Genomic DNA, 18,984 nt, shown 5'->3' with positions numbered 1-18,984 from the left:
CAATGCCAAGGCTTCCCCGTCTGCAAAGGGTTCCATACTTCGCACTTTAACAACACAACCGTTCAATGCTAAGGCTTCCCCGTCTGCGCAGGGTTCCATACTTCGCACTTTAACAACACAACCGTTCAATGCTAAGGCTTCCCCGTCTGCGCAGGGTTCCATACTTCGCCCTTTAATAACACAACCGTTCAATGCCAAGGCTTCCCCGTCTGCGCAGGGTTCCATACTTCGCACTTTAACAACACAACCGTTCAATGCTAAGGCTTCCCCGTCTGCGCAGGGTTCCATACTTCGCACTTTAACAACACAACCGTTCAATGCTAAGGCTTCCCCGTCTGCGCAGGGTTCCATACTTCGCCCTTTAATAACACAACCGTTCAATGCTAAGGCTTCCCCGTCTGCACAGGGTTCCCTACTTCGCACTTTAACAACACAACCGTTCAATGCTAAGGCTTCCCCGTCTGCACAGGGTTCCATATTTCGCACTTTAACAACACAACCGTTCAATGCTAAGGCTTCCCCGTCTGCGCAGGGTTCCATACTTCGCACTTTAACAACACAACCGTTCAATGCTAAGGCTTCCCCGTCTGCGCAGGGTTCCATACTTCGCCCTTTAATAACACAACCGTTCAATGCTAAGGCTTCCCCGTCTGCGCAGGGTTCCATACTTCGCACTTTAACAACACAACCGTTCAATGCTAAGGCTTCCCGGTCTGCGCAGGGTTCCATACTTCGCCCTTTAATAACACAACCGTTCAATGCTAAGGCTTCCCCGTCTGCGCAGGGTTCCATACTTCGCCCTTTAATAACACAACCGTTCAATGCTAAGGCTTCCCCGTCTGCGCAGGGTTCCATACTTCGCACTTTAACAACACAACCGTTCAATGCTAAGGCTTCCCCGTCTGCACAGGGTTCCATACTTCGCACTTTAACAACACAACCGTTCAATGCTAAGGCTTCCCCGTCTGCGCAGGGTTCCATACTTCGCCCTTTAATAACACAACCGTTCAATGCCAAGGCTTCCCCGTCTGCACAGGGTTCCATACTTCGCACTTTAACAACACAACCGTTCAATGCTAAGGCTTCCCCGTCTACGCAGAGTTCCATACTTCGCACTTTAACAACACAACCGTTCAATGCTAAGGCTTCCCCGTCTGCGCAGGGTTCCATACTTCGCCCTTTAATAACACAACCGTTCAATGCCAAGGCTTCCCCGTCTGCGCAGGGTTCCATACTTCGCACTTTAACAACACAACCGTTCAATGCCAAGGCTTCCCCGTCTGCACAGGGTTCCATACTTCGCCCTTTAACAACACAACCGTTCAATGCTAAGGCTTCCCCGTCTGCGCAGGGTTCCATACTTCGCCCTTTAATAACACAACCGTTCAATGCCAAGGCTTCCCCGTCTGCACAGGGTTCCATACTTCGCACTTTAACAACACAACCGTTCAATGCTAAGGCTTCCCCGTCTGCGCAGGGTTCCATACTTCGCCCTTTAATAACACAACCGTTCAATGCCAAGGCTTCCCCGTCTGCAAAGGGTTCCATACTTCGCACTTTAACAACACAACCGTTCAATGCTAAGGCTTCCCCGTCTGCGCAGGGTTCCATACTTCGCACTTTAACAACACAACCGTTCAATGCTAAGGCTTCCCCGTCTGCGCAGGGTTCCATACTTCGCCCTTTAATAACACAACCGTTCAATGCCAAGGCTTCCCCGTCTGCGCAGGGTTCCATACTTCGCACTTTAACAACACAACCGTTCAATGCTAAGGCTTCCCCGTCTGCGCAGGGTTCCATACTTCGCACTTTAACAACACAACCGTTCAATGCTAAGGCTTCCCCATCTGCGCAGGGTTCCATACTTCGCCCTTTAATAACACAACCGTTCAATGCTAAGGCTTCCCCGTCTGCACAGGGTTCCATACTTCGCACTTTAACAACACAACCGTTCAATGCTAAGGCTTCCCCGTCTGCACAGGGTTCCATATTTCGCACTTTAACAACACAACCGTTCAATGCTAAGGCTTCCCCGTCTGCACAGGGTTCCATATTTCGCACTTTAACAACACAACCGTTCAATGCTAAGGCTTCCCCGTCTGCGCAGGGTTCCATACTTCGCACTTTAACAACACAACCGTTCAATGCTAAGGCTTCCCCGTCTGCGCAGGGTTCCATACTTCGCCCTTTAATAACACAACCGTTCAATGCTAAGGCTTCCCCGTCTGCGCAGGGTTCCATACTTCGCACTTTAACAACACAACCGTTCAATGCTAAGGCTTCCCGGTCTGCGCAGGGTTCCATACTTCGCCCTTTAATAACACAACCGTTCAATGCTAAGGCTTCCCCGTCTGCGCAGGGTTCCATACTTCGCCCTTTAATAACACAACCGTTCAATGCTAAGGCTTCCCCGTCTGCGCAGGGTTCCATACTTCGCACTTTAACAACACAACCGTTCAATGCTAAGGCTTCCCCGTCTGCACAGGGTTCCATACTTCGCACTTTAACAACACAACCGTTCAATGCTAAGGCTTCCCCGTCTGCGCAGGGTTCCATACTTCGCACTTTAACAACACAACCGTTCAATGCTAAGGCTTCCCCGTCTGCGCAGGGTTCCATACTTCGCCCTTTAATAACACAACCGTTCAATGCTAAGGCTTCCCCGTCTGCGCAGGGTTCCATACTTCGCACTTTAACAACACAACCATTCAATGCTAAGGCTTCCCCGTCTGCGCAGGGTTCCATACTTCGCTCTTTAACAACACAACCGTTCAATGCTAAGGCTTCCCCGTCTGTGCAGGGTTCCATACTTCGCCCTTTTACAACACAACCGTTCAATGCTAAGGCTTCCCCGTCTGCGCAGGGTTCCATACTTCGCCCTTTAACAAGACAACCGTTCAATGCTAAGGCTTCCCCGTCTGCGCAGGGTTCCATACTTCGCACTTTAACAACACAACCATTCAATGCTAAGGCTTCCCCGTCTGCGCAGGGTTCCATACTTCGCCCTTTAACAACACAACCGTTCAATGCTAAGGCTTCCCCGTCTGCGCAGGGTTCCATACTTCGCATTTTAACAACACAACCGTTCAATGCTAAGGCTTCCCTGTCTGCGCAGGGTCCCATACTTCGCACTTTAACAACACAACCGTTCAATGCTAAGGCTTCCCCGTCTGCGCAGGGTTCCATACTTCGCACTTTAATAACACAACAGTTCAATGCTAAGGCTTCTCTGTCTGCACAGGGTTCCATACTTCGCCCTTTAACAACACAACCGTTCAATGCTAAGGCTCCCCCGTCTGCGCAGGGTTCCATACTTCGCTCTTTAATAACACAACCATTCAATGCTAAGGCTTCCCGCCAAATGGAACTGTAAAGGAGAGTCTCCTGAACAAGCGAGTACCTGCCAATACCAGGACTGCCTTCTGTTGAGGAGTTATGAAGGTGGAGGCATTATGTTTCATTCAACCCTCGTATCCCAGTTGGGAGTTGACGTCCCACAACCTTTGGAAGTCTGCATTTAAGGCCACGTTGTGTGCTCACACTTTCCAAACTAAGGCCTCAATTTCCCATATTTGGTTGCTCCAGGTTCTGGGACAATCCACAGCAGACATATTGACAGAGGCCGAGACGGAGGCCTCCAAGTTTGCCACCAAATTACAAGGCCTCGACGCAAATTTGGAGACCGAGCCGCATAATATCATGACCTGCGAGATATGCCAATTGTTTGTCCGGACGGTGGACCGGCTGCTGGACAAACGGGACCGGCTGATGAATCATTACCTTCCGCTGACCGAGGAGGAGATCTGTAAGCCTGTTTTGGGGGGACAATAGGGATCGTGGATTTGGAAGAGACCCCAAGGGCCATCCAGTCCAAGCCTAATCTTCTATCTATATCCTGGTTTAGTTTGGGCAAGGATGGGCCACGGATAATGGGATTTGCAATACCTTCACTCACTTCCTGAGACCACTGCAACCCACACCATTGACTGATCAAGGTCAAACCTGGCACACAAACCCCACATCACCCACTTTATGTCCTCCTGCAGTTTGAGGGACAACGGACCAAGGATGATGGGATTTATAATACCTTCACTCACTTCCTCAGACCACTGCAACCCACACCATTGACTGATCAAGATCAAACTTGGTACACATACCCCCCCCCCCCACTTTATGTCCTCCTGTGGCTTCAGGGACAATGTACCAAGGATGATGGGATTTACAGTACCTTCACTCACTTCCTCAGACCACTGCAACCCACACCAATGACTGTTAAAGACCGGCACTCGATCAAACTTGGTACACAGATGCTGTGTGGCCGACTTTACACCATGGTGTGGTGTGGATGGACCATGGATGGTGGGATTTGCAGTACTTTGAAATGCTTCCAGAGACTACTGCAAATCCCATCAGCCGTGGATCTGCAGCAATGGGTCCACTAATAACATCTAAAAAACCTTAATGCCCTCTTCTAATAACCCGGGCACCACCGTGTCCCCAAGCTAGTACACATAATAAAATTGAAAATATATATTTGTGTATGTGGTGGGGTGTCCACTTACATAGACAAGCTATAGCTCCCACTACTCAGGAGACACCCATGTCCCTCCCTCCAATGACATTTTAGGTTATAGCGAGCAACGTAAACATGTCCAAGAGCCCAGCCAATGTCCTCCACAGACACCATAACACCCACCACCCAAGTGAAGGCTTTCTTCATCCCAGATTTTCTGTTTTACCTCCACCACAGACATCCCAGTGTTCCTCACTCTCTCCATTTGTATGAAATTTGCATGGCCACTCCCATTGCCTCTCCCTTAATCCTTTCCTATTCCAAAGAGAGGAATTAATCAGCAACTGAACATGCTAGAGAGGACTGAGGAGAACTCATCCTGATTTACAGGAGTTGTAGATACTGGGATGTATAGTTCACCTGCAATCTAAGAGCATTCTGAACCCCACCAATGATGGACCTGGAACTACCTTGGCACACAGAACCCCCATGACCAACAAAAATACTGGAGGTCTTTGGAGGGATTGATAGGAGTTGTAGTTCACCTAAAACCAGAGCACACTATGAACCCAAACAATGATAGATCTGGACCAAACTTGGCATGCATCCCAGATATGCCCAAATTTAAATACTGGTGGGTTTTGAGGGGAATTGGCCTGGACATTTTGGAGTTGTGGGTACTGGGATGTATAGTTCACCTGCAATCAATGAGCACTCTGAACTCCACCAAAGATGGAACTGGATTGAACTTGGCACACAGAGCCCCCATGACCAGCAAAACAAACTAGAGATCATTGGCAGAAATTCACCTTGATTTGGGGGAGTTGTAGTTCGCCTACATCCAGAGAGCACTGTCTCCAAACTAGGGTTGGCGGGCCAGATGTGGCCCTCCAAGGTCATGATATCCAGAGAAGTCTGCATACGGATACATAGATGTATATGCTTGTGGATATATTTCCTTTGTCCTCCTCATAAGGCAATCTGAAAATCGCTGTCGGAGAGCTGGACGACGAGGTGGTAGACTGCCAGAGGGAGTCCTGCCTGGCGCGGATCAACAACTTGTCCGGCAAACTCCGCCAGCGGGCCTACATGATGACCCTGAGCCAGCTGCGGGTGGCGAGGCGCAACACTCAGGAGAGCTTATGCCAGCTCCACCAGACCATCGATTTGGTAGGCCTGACCCTCCACTTCCTCCCTCCTGTCCTTCCAGATCCAACCCACACTCCTCAAAAAATACAGTTCCATTTGGCGGGAAGCCTTAGCATTGGACGGTTGTGTTGTTAAAGAGCGAAGTATGGAACCCTGCGCAGACGGGGAAGCCTTAGCATTGGACGGTTGTGTTGTTAAAGAGCGAAGTATGGAACCCTGCGCAGATGGGGAAGCCTTAGCATTGGACGGTTGTGTTGTTAAAGAGCGAAGTATGGAACCCTGCGCAGATGGGGAAGCCTTAGCATTGGACGGTTGCGTTGTTAAAGAGTGAAGTATGGAACCCTGCGCAGATGGGGAAGCCTTAGCATTGGACGGTTGTGTTGTTAAAGAGTGAAGTATGGAACCCTGCGCAGATGGGGAAGCCTTAGCATTGGACGGTTGTGTTGTTAAAGAGTGAAGTATGGAACCCTGCGCAGATGGGGAAGCCTTAGCATTGGACGGTTGTGTTGTTAAAGAGTGAAGTATGGAACCCTGCGCAGATGGGGAAGCCTTAGCATTGAACGGTTGTGTTGTTAAAGAGTGAAGTATGGAACCCTGCGCAGACGGGGAAGCCTTAGCATTGGACGGTTTTGTTGTTAAAGAGCGAAGTATGGAACCCTGCACAGACGGGGAAGCCTTAGCATTGAACGGTTGTGTTGTTAAAGAGTGAAGTATGGAACCCTGCACAGACGGGGAAGCCTTAGCATTGGATGGTTTTGTTGTTAAAGAGCGAAGTATGGAACCCTGCGCAGACGGGGAAGCCTTAGCATTGAACGGTTGTGTTGTTAAAGAGCGAAGTATGGAACCCTGCACAGACGGGGAAGCCTTAGCATTGGATGGTTTTGTTGTTAAAGAGCGAAGTATGGAACCCTGCACAGACGGGGAAGCCTTAGCATTGAACGGTTGTGTTGTTAAAGAGTGAAGTATGGAACCCTGCACAGACGGGGAAGCCTTAGCATTGGATGGTTTTGTTGTTAAAGAGCGAAGTATGGAACCCTGCGCAGACGGGGAAGCCTTAGCATTGAACGGTTGTGTTGTTAAAGAGCGAAGTATGGAACCCTGCACAGACGGGGAAGCCTTAGCATTGGATGGTTTTGTTGTTAAAGAGCGAAGTATGGAACCCTGCGCAGATGGGGAAGCCTTAGCATTGGACGGCTGTGTTGTTAAAGAGTGAAGTACGGAACCCTGCGCAGACGGGGAAGCCTTAGCATTGAACCGTTGTGTTGTTAAAAGTGCGAAGTAGGGAACCCTGCGCAGACAGGGAAGCCTTAACATTGACTGTGCAGGGTTCCCTACTTTGCACTTTAACAACACAACCGTTCAATGTTAAGGCTTCACGCTAAATGCAGCTGTAGAGGAGAGTCTACTGAACAAGCCAGGACCTGCCGCAGACCAGTACTGCCAGCTTTTGAGGAGTTACAAAGGTGGAGCAATTACTTTTCATTCATCAGCAGTTATTCTGGCACCCTAAACTGAGTCTAGGAGAGCAGTGCCTCCCAATTACATCCGATATGCATCGATGCATCTTGATAATAATATTAAGAAAAGCAATTATTCTGGCACCCTAAGCTGAGTCTGGGAGAGCAGTGCCTCCCTGTTTACATCCAATGTGTATCTATGGGTCTTGATGATAATATTTATATTAAGAACAGCAATTATTCTGGCACCCTAAGCTGAGTCTAGGAGAGCAGTGCCTCCCAGTTACAGCCAATGGGTCTTGATAATTCTTATATTAATATTAAGAATATTTATAACATTATTTATAACATTAAGATCAGCAATTATTCTGGCACCCTAAGCTGAGTCCGGGAGAGGAGTGCCTCCCAGTTACATCCGATATGTATCGATAGGACTTGATAATAATATTTATATTAAGAACAGCAATTATTCTGGCACCCTAAGCTGAGTCCGGGAGAGGAGTGCTTCCCAGTTGCATCCGATGTGTATCTATGGGTCTTGATAATTCTTATATTAATATTAAGAATATTTATAACAATATTAAGAACAGCAATTATTCTGGCACCCTAAGATGAGTCCGGGAGAGGAGTGCCTCCCAATTACATCCGATGTGTATCGATAGGACTTGATAATAATATTTATATTAAGAACAGCAATTATTCTGGCACCCTAAGCTGAGTCCGGGAGAGGAGTGCTTCCCAGTTGCATCCGATGTGTATCTATGGGTCTTGATAATTCTTATATTAATATTAAGAATATTTATAACATTGTTTATAACAATATTAAGAACAGCAATTATTCTGGCACCCTAAGCTGAGTCCGGGAGAGCAGTGCCTCCCAGTTACATCCGATGTGTATCTATGGGTCTTGATAATAGTATTTATATTAAGAATAGCAATTATTCTGGCACCCTAAGCTGAGTCTGGGAGAGCAGTGCCTCCCAATTTCCAATCATGGCTCCAATCTGATGTTGCTCATCTGAATGAACTGAGCCATTTCTTCTTTGCTCTCTCCGGCTCCTCTCCCAGATCGGTCAGGTCCAGCAAGAAGCCTGCCCAGAGAGCCACCAAAGCTACCGGAAACTGAGCGCCATCACCGTCGAGTGGACCCAACGCCAATCCCCGATGTCTTCCAGGGACTCAATGAAGAAGGGGTCAGAGGAGAGCAAGAAGTCCACGCCGCGGACCAGCTTCGTCGAAGAGCTCGGCAGTCCTCTTGCCCAGAGCAGCAGCATCGAAAAAGACAAGCATCCCTCTGTAAAGATCTGCCCTAATGAGAAAGAAGAAGTGGAGGAAGTGATCGACAGCTACAACGACACCGGGACGCCTCCGATAGAGACCCAAGAGGAGGCACCAATGCCACTTCTGGAAATGAACTCCCCAGAACCAACGCTTCCGACAATGGGGGACCCTCTGCCGAAGGCTCCGACACCTCACACCGAGCAGGTCCACAAAGACGTGGCCAACATCACCATCTCGCTACCTGGTTGTGACGATGACGGCGAGCTGGCTTCAATCACGCCGACTGAGAGAGAAGTAGCTGACAGTCCTGTCGCTCAGGTATGAGGTTTCGGGGTGGGTGGGTGAGATGTAAGAATGACAGGTGTCCCCAGTTTTTCGACGGTCTGCTCTTCCGACCATTTTCAATTGTAACATTCGGCGAGTGGTACACTCTTCCAACCATAAACTCCTATGTTTAATGAGCGACCTGCTCGTTCAACCTCTTTCAATTGTAACAAGAATTTGGGACAGTCAAGGTGTGCCTTTCCAGTGTCAGACACAACCCATACGCATGAACCATGGTCTGCTCTTTTGCCCCTTTTCAACCCATAAACTCGCGTGTTCTGCTCCTTTGACCGTTTTCAGATGTAACCAGAACCTGTACATTCAACACGTGGTCCACTTTTCAATGCTTCCAGTTGTAACCAGAACCTATACATGCATCATGAGGTCCACTCTTCCATTCCTTTCCGATTTCTTTTTATATATATATATATATTTATTTGTTTATTGAAATTTTTTTTAATACAACGAAAGAGTGAGAACAATTTTAGAATAGAAAGTGCAGAAAATGAAGTTATGATAGTAGAGAAGTTTAAAAACTTTAAAAGGAGAGGAAAAAAAACAACGAACTTCCATCTTTGCCATTGCGTTTCCCAATCTCTGTTTCTGAGGAGGGGGGTGATCTATATATACAAGTCCATTATAGATCAGCCGCCGTCTCCTTCGTAATAGAGGCCATCCTTCTAAAAGAAAAAGAAAAAAAAGAAAAAATAATACTGCTGATAATAATCGATGATAGCCTTTCTATTGGCTGTGTCACAGAATTTTTTGCCTCCGGTAAACAATATTTTGAAAAATAGAAAACCAAAAGAGGTTATTCCTTTGCTCATTCAAATTTAATCTTCATTTATTTTTCCTTTCGTACTCTTCTACTTTACTCCAATCTGTATATTTTATCGGGGACCCTGTATTTCTCTTTAAAAGAAAAGTTAATTTGTCCATATCTTTTATTTCTCTCACTTTCTGTAGCCATTCCTCCGTGTTCGGGAGTTCTTTTTGTTTCCATCTTTTTGCAAAGCATATTCTGGCGGCGGTCGTTAAATAAGTAAAGATTTTATCATCGTTCGGCCCTAAGTGTATATTCTGGTCTGTTAACCCCAAAAGATAATACTCCGCTTTTCTGGGGAAGACAGTTTTAAGAATTTCCTGACAGATTTTATGGACTTTCTCCCAAAATGTTTTTGTAGCTTTACATGTCCACCACATATGGAAAAAGCTTCCCTCTTGGTCCTCACACTTCCAACAGTTATTTGAAGTATTCTTGTACATTTGGTTTAATTTCTTTGGTGTGATATACCAGCGGTGGAACATTTTAAGCCAGTTTTCTTTCAAGTCCATTTCTTTCAAGTCCATTCCTTTCCGATTTCAATCACAACTGTGGTCGGCTCTTTCGACCCGTTCCAATCTGTAAATTAGATGCATGTTCTGCTCCTCCAGGCCCTTTTACTTGTAACTACAACTTGTACGTTCGACACATAGCCTAGTCTTTCACCCTTTCAGTTGTAACCAGAACTTGTAGAGTTCTGGTTATCCGACTTTCACTTATCCGACATACCGTATTATCCGACTTGCCAGGCCAGGCATGCACTGGGCTTCCCTAAACTGGGCGCTTGGTGGAGGGACGAGACTCTTCCCTTTGCCAAGCCGGGAGGGATAATAGGACCTCCCTATTATCCAACAGTTCTTATTATCCAACATTTGGCCCGCCCATTTATGTCGAATAACTGGAACTCTACTGTACATTCAACATATGTTCCACTCTTCCGCCCCTTTCCAACGTCAACCACAACCCATACACAAGAACCATGGTCCGGTTTTTCGACCCTGTTCAACCCGTGCTCTGCTCCTTCGACCCTTTTAGTTGTAACTATAACTCATACATTTGATACTTAGTCCACTGTTTTGGTCCTTTCAGTTACAAGTAGAACCCATGCACTGTTCTTTTGACCCTTTTCGATTTCAGCCGTAACCAGTCCATTCCATGAGTGGTCCATTCAAGTTTGGTTGCATTGTTGACCATCCTTGACCATCCTCCTGATGCTTCTAAAAATATTGGACAAAAGGCATAAAAGACTTTGTTAAGTAGCAGGTTCGCTCTCAGAGGCTTTGTTAAAGGAGATAAAAATACTTTGTAAGTAGCATGTTTGCTCTCAGAGGCTTTGTTAAGGGAGGTAAAATACTTTGTAGGTAGTAGGTTCACTCGCAGAGGCTTTGTTAAGGGAGGTAAAATACTTTGTAAGTAGCAGGTTCGCTCTCAGAGGCTTTGTTAAGTGAGGTAAAAATACTTTGCAAGTAGTAAGTTTGCTCTCAGAGGCTTTGTTAAGGGAGGTAAAATACTTTGTAAGTAACAGGTTCACTCACAGGCTTTCTTAAGGGAGGTAAAATACTTTGTAAGTAGCAGGTTTGCTCTCAGAGGCTTTGTTAAGGGAGGTAAAATACTTTGTAGGTAGTAGGTTTGCTCTCAGAGGCTTTGTTAAGGGAGGTAAAATACCTTGTAAGTAGCAGGTTTGCTCTCAGAGGCTTTAAGGGAGGTAAAAATACTTTGTAAGTAGCATGTTCACTCTCAGAAGCTTTGTTAAGAGAGGTAAAATACTTTGTAAGTAGCAGGTTCGCTCTCAGTCTTTGTTAAGGGCGGTAAAAATACTTTGTAGGTAGCAGGTTCGCTCTCAGTCTTTGTTAAGGGAGGTAAAAATACTTTGTAAGTAGCAGGTCCGCTCTCAGAGGCTTTGTTAAGGAAGGTAAATACTTTGTAGGTTTGCTCTCAGAGGCTTTGTTAAGGGAGGTAAAATACTTTGTAAGTAGCAGGTTTGCTCTCAGAGGCTTTGTTAAGGGAGGCAGAAAAGGTAGACTTGTAACTGTGATGCCATTAACCCCAGTTGCATAATGGTTGCCATAGATGCGCTTGGTTGTGCACTGAGCTTGCTCAATAATGTAATTCCTTTAAGGAGGCAGCATAGAATACTTGCTGTCTCCCTCGTAGGCATAAATTTAAGATATGGCTCCTTGAAATAGAATCCGGAGTCACTCCACTTGCTGTGGATTCAGTGAGAGCGAAGTCCCCAAGCAAGATGGGTTTTTATTGGTGGTGAAGGCTCAGGGTTTCTTGGGTTACTCAAAAAATGTCCAAGCTGAACCAATGTCCTTTTGGTTCTCCGACAGATGGAATCCCAAGCTCTGCAGATGTCTCGCAGCCTGGCCCTCAACCTTCAAGGTACCTATGAGAACCTCCTGGCTAACCTCCAAGACCTCCCTGCTCATCTCCAGAAGAAGCTGTACCAGACCTGCCAGCGCATGGGCGAACTCGGCTCCGATTTCAACTCGGCCCAGAGTTTTGGGGACTTGTCCCGCAACGTCTTGAAAAAGAGCTTTGAGGTGATGGCCGAAGCCCAGGGCTCCTTAGACGAGCTGATGGAGTATGCGCTGCAAAGCCCCCAAGCGCTCCTCTGGTTGAAGGACCGCCTTCCTGTTCTGGAAGCCAGAACAGGAGAAGTTCAGGCGTTATGCGAGGACAGCCTACTTCCGAACGAAGGGGAAGAGTTCCCACCCAACATGGAGATGCGGAACATCCTACAAATCCAGCAGACCTATGACCCCACGGGCTGCGAAGATGACACCCTTTCGAGTAAAGAGGAGGTCGCTCCACCTTCCCATTCACAGGACTTGGAGGACATCTTGGAAACACTGCATGCCTATGACCCCAAAGGCTGCGAGGATGACATTCCTCCCAAGAAGGAGAACGAGGAGGTCCAGCCTTCCAGCAAAGTGGAGTGGAACATACTGGAAACCCTACAGGGCTACATCCCTAGACTCCCTGACAAAGGAGACGTTCCCAGCGACGAGAAGGAGGAAACCCCACCTTCTACAAATGAGGTGGAGGAGGAGAGGGAGACGGACATCTTGAAGCTACAACAGGCCCATGATCCTAAATGTTATGAGGATGGAGCACCTTCTGGAGAGGAGGTGCAGGTGGCCACATCTCCTAGCCAAACGGAGTGGAAGGACATAATAGAAATCCAACAGGACTACGACCCAAAAGGCTGTGTGGAAGCACCCCGGCTGAGCACGTCGGAGGAGGCATCTTCCGGCCAACTGGGTGACTGGAATATCTTGACGACGTTGCAGTCGTTGCAGGCGTACGTCCCCAAAATTAGCTCCGAGAAAGCACCACCGGCCGAGGAGAAGAATGAGGTGGTGGAAGAGAAGGTAGTGGAGGAGGAGGAGGATCTGGAAAGGGACATCCTGAAAACTCAGAAAGCCTACGATCCTAAATGTTATGAGGATGGAGCGCCTTCTGGAGAGGAGGTGCAGGTGGCCACATCTCCTAGCCAAACAGAGTGGAAGGACATAATAGAAATCCAACAGGACTACGACCCAAAAGGCTGTGTGGAAGCACCCCGGCTGAGCACGTCTGAGGAGGCATCTTCCGGCCAACTGGGTGACTGGAATATCTTGACGACGTTGCAGTCGTTGCAGGCGTACGTCCCCAAAATTAGCTCCGAGAAAGCACCACCGGCCGAGGAGAAGAATGAGGTGGTGGAAGAGAAGGAAGTGGAGGAGGAGGAGGAGGATCTGGAAAGGGACATCCTGAAAACTCAGAAAGCCCACGATCCTAAATGTTATGAGGATGGAATGCCTTCTGGGGAGGAGGTGGAGGTGGCCACATCTCCAAGCCAAACGGAGTGGAAGGACATAATAGAAATCCAACAGGACTACGACCCAAAAGGCTGTGTGGAAGCACCCCGGCTGAGCACGTCGGAGGCGGCATCTTCCGGCCAATTGGGTGACTGGAATATCTTGACGACATTGCAGTCGTTGCAGGCGTACGTCCCCAAAATTAGCTCCGAGAAAGCACCACCAGCTGAGGAGAAGAATGAGGTGCTGGAACAGAAGGAAGAGGGGAAGGAAGAGAAGGAAGAGGATCTGGAAAGGGACATCCTGAAAACTCAGAAAGCCCATGATCCTAAATGTTATGAGGATGGAATGCCTTCTGGGGAGGAGGTGGAGGTGGCCACATCTCCTAGCCAAACGGAGTGGAAGGACATAATAGAAATCCAACAGGACTATGACCCAAAAGGCTGTGTGGAAGCACCCCGGGTGAGCACGTCAGAGGTGGCATCTTCCGGCCAACTGGGTGACTGGAATATCTTGACGACACTGCAGTCGTTGCAGGCATACGTCCCCAAAATTTGCCCCGAGAAAGCACCACCGGCCGAGGGGAAGAAAGAGATGGTGGAAGAAAAGGAAGTGGAGAAGGAGGAGGATCTGGAAAGGGACATCTTGGAAACTCAGAAAGCCCACGATTCTAAAGGTTGCAAGGAGGAAGTCGCGGTCCAAACTTCCAGTAGATGGGAGTCAACAAACATCTTGCAAATGCAAGCCATGTACGAACCACGCGATTGCAAGGAAGGAGCGCCGCTCAGCGAAGAGGTGGTGGTTCCATCTTCTGGCAAACAAGACTCGGAGGACATCCTTAAGATCCTGCAAGCCTACGACCCCAGGGCCTGCGACGAAGAGCCTCCTCCCAGGAAGGAAGGCGAGACTCCGCCGAGCAATCAAGAGGAGTGGAATGTCCTGAAGATGCTTCAGGCCTACGTCCCGAAAAGCTGTCCCTTCGAAGTGCCTTCCTTCAAGGAGAAGACACCTGAAGTGGAGCCGTCCAAAAAGCAAGTGGTGAAGGAAAAGAGCATCTTGAAGAACCACCTCGCCAACAACTCCGGCGTTTCCAGCGAGAGGATAGAGATGGGGAACATCTTGAAAATGGCGATGTACAGCCCCAAAGACTGCGAGGAAGGAGCCCCTTCCCGGAAGGAAGGCGAGGAAGCGGTGCGCCCGTCGGGCAAAGCCAAAACGGAAGACATCTTGAAAATCCAGCGGGCGTACGACCCAATGGGCTGCGAGGACGAAGCGCCGTCCTGGAAGGAGAGGAGGGAGTCCCAGACTTCCGGGAAACAGGAGGAGTGGAACATCATGAAATTCTTCCAGTCCTATATCCCCAAAAGCCGCAGCGAGGAACCCTCCGCCGCCACCATCGTCGAGGTCAAAGCGGAGGGAGCAGCAGCCTCCCCAACGAGCAAACAAGACGTGAAGCCGGTACCTCCCGCTCCCAGCAAACGGGAGGTCAAGGAGGCCATGACCCCGGCCAGGAAGTGGGACATCCAAGAGTGGGACATCCTGAAGATCCAGGAGGCCTATGACCCCCAAGGCTGCAAGGAGGACGACAGATGAGAGACCGACAGGCCTTTGGACTCTATGGATCGGGTTTGGGAAATCGGCACTTCTAGGTGTTGCTCTGCCTCCAAGGGAGAGTTTTCGGGCTCAATTAAAAATAATAATAAGAGAAGTGATTGGGATCTTCTTTTCTGGGATTGGTAGTCTTCTTGTCTATTGATATCCGTATTGGTTTTCTCCCAAACTTTAAGAATCATAGAATCCGTCCTGCTGTTCGTATCTGCAGGACGGAATGAGTTCTTCTGTTAGCTCTAGCTTCTGCCAAACTAACTTTAGAATCATAGAATCCTAAATAGGGGCCACGGTGGTGCAAAGTATTATTATTATCATTCATCCCATTCGTGAGCCAGAGCCAGGTCTTCTCCTTATCAGCTTTTCCTTCAAGTTTGTTAAGGAACTTTCCATGCAATGTTTTGTTGTGCCAGCTGTCAGCTTTAGTTTGTAGTGTGTTTTTCTTGTACTGGTTTTTTGTCTGCTGTACTTTGGGGAGTTTCTGATTTTTGACTTCAATCAAAGCAGGTTCTTCACTTTGCTTTACATATTCTGCCAGGGCATGTTCTTCTTCTTTGACTGCTTGTTTTAAGAGTCCTCTTAAAAGAGGCTTTTAAACAGAGGCTGGATGGCCATCTGTCGGGGGTGCTTTGAATGCGATTTCCTGCTTCTTGGCAGGGGGTTGGACTAGATGGCCCATGAGGTCTCTTCCAACTCTACTATTCTATGATTCTATGACTCTGCCCCCTGATCTTCCAGGCAGATATAGCTGGTCAACATCACTGCGAGGGAGTAGTGAATGATGAATGGTCGAGTTTTCTTTTCTGTCCAAATTGTCCAGTTCTGCCTGTGTCCAATTTATAATGCCAGCAGTATATCTTATGACAATTATTATTATTATTATTAAACCTTTGTGCTGCTGAGCTGCAGATCTGAAGGTTGGCTGTTTGTATCTGCAGGACGGAGTGAGCTCCGCTGTTAGCTCTAGCTCCTGCCAAACTAACTTTAGAATCACAGAATCCTAAATAGGGACCACGGTGGTGCAAAGTATTATTATTATTATTATTACTATTATTATTATTAAACCCTTGTGCTGCTGAGCTGCAGATCTGAAGGTTTGCTGTTCGTATCTGCAGGACAGAGTGAGCTCCGCTGTTAACTCTAGCTCCTGCCAAACTAACTTTAGAATCATAGAATCCTAAATAGGGACCACGGTGGTGCAAAGTATTATGATTATTATTATTACTATTATTATTATTAAACCCTTGTGCTGCTGAGCTGCAGATCTGAAGGTTTGCTGTTCGTATCTGCAGGACAGAGTGAGCTCCGCTGTTAACTCTAGCTCCTGCCAAACTAACTTTAGAATCATAGAATCCTAAATAGGGACCACGGTGGTGCAAAGTATTATGATTATTATTATTACTATTATTATTATTAAACCCTTGTGCTGCTGAACTGCAGACCTGAAGGTCGGCTGTTCGTATCCGCGGGATGGAGTGAGCTCCGCTGTTAGCTCTAGCTTCTGCCAACCTAGCGGTTCGAAAACATGCAAATGTGGGTAGATAAGTACCGCTTCGGCGGGAAAAGGCAAAAAGACGCTCCAAGCAGTCATGCTGGCCACACGATCAGGAGAACAACACAAGCTCCTCACCCTAGGAAAAGAATGTCTCCCCCAGAGCAAGAGATGAGCACAGCCTCCAGAGCCGGAAATGAAAGGAGAAGCCTTTGACTGTGTATGTGTGTCTTGTTGAAACAAGGCATTGAACGTTTCCCTGTGTTTGTTTATATACTGTAATCTGCTCTGAGTTCCCTTGGGGAGAAGGGTGGAATATAAATACATTATTATCATCATTACTATTATTATTATTACATTATTATTATTGTTGTTGTTACTATTACTACTATATTATTGTCGTTTTGTTGTTCAGATTCTTTCATAGTGGTTTGGATCTTTAGGGGGCAATTTTTTAACCAAGTCAAGAGCATTGTGTGGATGATGGGCTGCGCTGTCCTGAGGACTTCGAAGTCCGCTCTGGAAACAAACCCAACACCCCCTTTGCAAGCTTGGATTCTGTAGCCGAGCCACCTTTTCCTGGACCAGCGCCTGGCTGTTGTGATGGACTAGATGAGGGCTAACAAGGTGAAGCTTAATCCAGACAAGATAGAGATCCTCCTGGTCAGTCGTGTTTGAAATGTATATTTTTAATTCATAATGTATTTTAATAGTTTTAACTGTTTTATGTGCTGTTTTATCTTGGTTTGTATGGGCATCTAATTGTTGCCACTGTTGTAAGCCGCCCTGAGTCCCTTCGGGTGAGAAGGGCGGGATATAAATGTGAGAAATAAATAAATAAAAAATATTGGGTGTGCTCGACGGGGTCACACTCCCCAAGAACATAGGTGTGCGGTCTTGGTTGTCCTCCTGGACCCAGCACCGATGTGTCAGTGGTGGCCGGGAAGGCCCTCGCACAGCTTCCCATGCGGTGTTCTGAAGGTCGGACGCACAAATGCTAAGCTCCGGCAAGCTGTGTATATATTGTACAGAACTGCAATAAAATATGAGCCGCTGGTTTCAGCTGACATCTGGGAAGTCTGGATGTTTATTTCCGTGCAACTGAGCAGTTTTTGTGTAGTTTGAAATATGTGCTTATCGTTTAAGGCTGACAGTGTGTGTGTGTCTGTAATGCAACATGTAACCCAGTAATGCAAGAGTTATCTGCATAGAGTAGAGTTTTATGACTAGAGCAAAATAGTGAAAAGTTTCCAATAGGTAACAGGACATTCGTCCTGCACTGAAATGTGAGAGGTGACCGTGCTTCCCATGCGGTGTTCTGAAGAATGTCGGATGCACAAATGCTAAGCTCCAGCAAGCTGTGTATATATTGTACAGAACTGCAATAAAATATGAGCCGCTTGTTTCAGATGACATCTGGGAAGTCTGGATGTTTAAGGTTTCTGATAGGTAACAGGACATTCGTCCTGCACTGGATTGTGGGAGGTGACTGTGCTTCCCATGCGGTGTTCTGAAGAAGGTTGGACGCACAAATGCTAAGCTCCGGCAAGCTGTGTATATATTCTACAGAACTGCAATAAAATATAAGCCGCTGGTTACAGCTGACATCTGGGAAGTCTGGATGTTTATTTCCGTGCGACTGAGCAGTTCGCCAGATCGTCAGAGAGAGGCGAATTGAGACCAGGAGGTGATTGAGTCTCAATTTAACCATTTCTTAACAGGAATGCCCTCCCCAGGGAGATTAGGCAGGCCCCACATTGTCCTCCATCCAGAGGGAATTGAAGACTTGGATGTTTAAACAAGCCTTTGGGAATGTCTAGCCCCAGGGGTCCGAAAGTAATTGGTGACACAGCCCTGCACTTTCATCCCATGCCTTTGTTGCTTGGCCTACAACTCCCAGAAAACCCAGCAAATTAACCAGATGTTTGGATTTCTGGGTGTTGAAAACATCTGGGGACCCACAGGTTGAGAACCGCTCTCCGTCCATTTGCAAAACCTAAAACATTTTTCCATTCCTCTCTTTCCCAGGGAGAGGAAAAACCAGAGGCGACGAAAAACAAATGCCTTTTTTCATTAAAAAAACAAAAACCAACCTTTATATATTCATTTCATGTCTGTCTGAAATCACAACGGGGAGTGAAGGCAAGAGGGGTGGAGGAAGATGGGAGGGAAAAAAATGAGAAAAGAATAAACGGGACCAATACAAACCGACGACGGGAAGCAAGAAGAGGACCGGGAAAAGAAAGGAAGGAAAGAAGGAAGGAAAGAGGGACGGATGGAAAGGAGGGAACGAGAGAGAGAAAGAGAGAGAGAGCGAGCAAGGATGGAGGGGCATGTGACCTAGAACGTCATCTACTGCGTGGCTTGGGAAAGCTTCGATCTGGGTGCCGCGCCGCCATTGCCGCCTTCCTCTCGCGGGGGCTTTCCGTCCCGTCGGGCCTCAGCTCTCGTCGTCCTCGTCTGCGGAGTCCGACTCGGCTTCCGGGATCCGCTCCCGTTCCACCCCTTCCGTCTTGGGATAGTCCCGCACT

General features: G+C 47.5%; 2 protein-coding genes across 5 annotated transcripts in view; one reads left to right on the top strand and one right to left on the bottom strand.

The window, feature by feature from the left end:
* LOC103281374 (uncharacterized) overlaps positions 1 to 15,061 on the top strand; it is a 27,456-nt gene extending 12,395 nt beyond the window's left edge. For all 4 annotated transcript variants that reach the window (XM_062959778.1, XM_062959777.1, XM_062959780.1 and 1 more), the window contains 4 exons: positions 3,586 to 3,805; positions 5,490 to 5,683; positions 8,188 to 8,718; positions 11,881 to 15,061. In XM_062959778.1, the coding sequence (XP_062815848.1) occupies positions 3,586 to 3,805; positions 5,490 to 5,683; positions 8,188 to 8,718; positions 11,881 to 14,946 (4,011 nt within the window). In that variant the 3' untranslated portion in view covers positions 14,947 to 15,061. The remainder of the gene's footprint in view (positions 1 to 3,585; positions 3,806 to 5,489; positions 5,684 to 8,187; positions 8,719 to 11,880) is intronic.
* hdgfl2 (HDGF like 2) overlaps positions 1 to 18,984 on the bottom strand; it is a 57,796-nt gene that overhangs the window by 7,802 nt on the left and 31,010 nt on the right. The window contains exons 16-17 of the mRNA XM_062959782.1: positions 11,213 to 18,984; positions 10,602 to 10,764 (exon numbers count right to left, since the gene is read on the bottom strand). Coding sequence (XP_062815852.1) covers positions 18,894 to 18,984 — 91 coding nt within the window. The 3' untranslated portion in view covers positions 10,602 to 10,764; positions 11,213 to 18,893. The remainder of the gene's footprint in view (positions 1 to 10,601; positions 10,765 to 11,212) is intronic.

This window comes from Anolis carolinensis, unplaced genomic scaffold (assembly GCF_035594765.1).
Source record: "Anolis carolinensis isolate JA03-04 unplaced genomic scaffold, rAnoCar3.1.pri scaffold_7, whole genome shotgun sequence".
In the NCBI taxonomy this organism is placed as follows: Eukaryota; Metazoa; Chordata; class Lepidosauria; order Squamata; family Dactyloidae; genus Anolis; species Anolis carolinensis.
The sequence above is the reverse complement of the archived record's forward strand: the minus strand, read 5'-3'. Positions and strand labels throughout refer to the sequence as shown.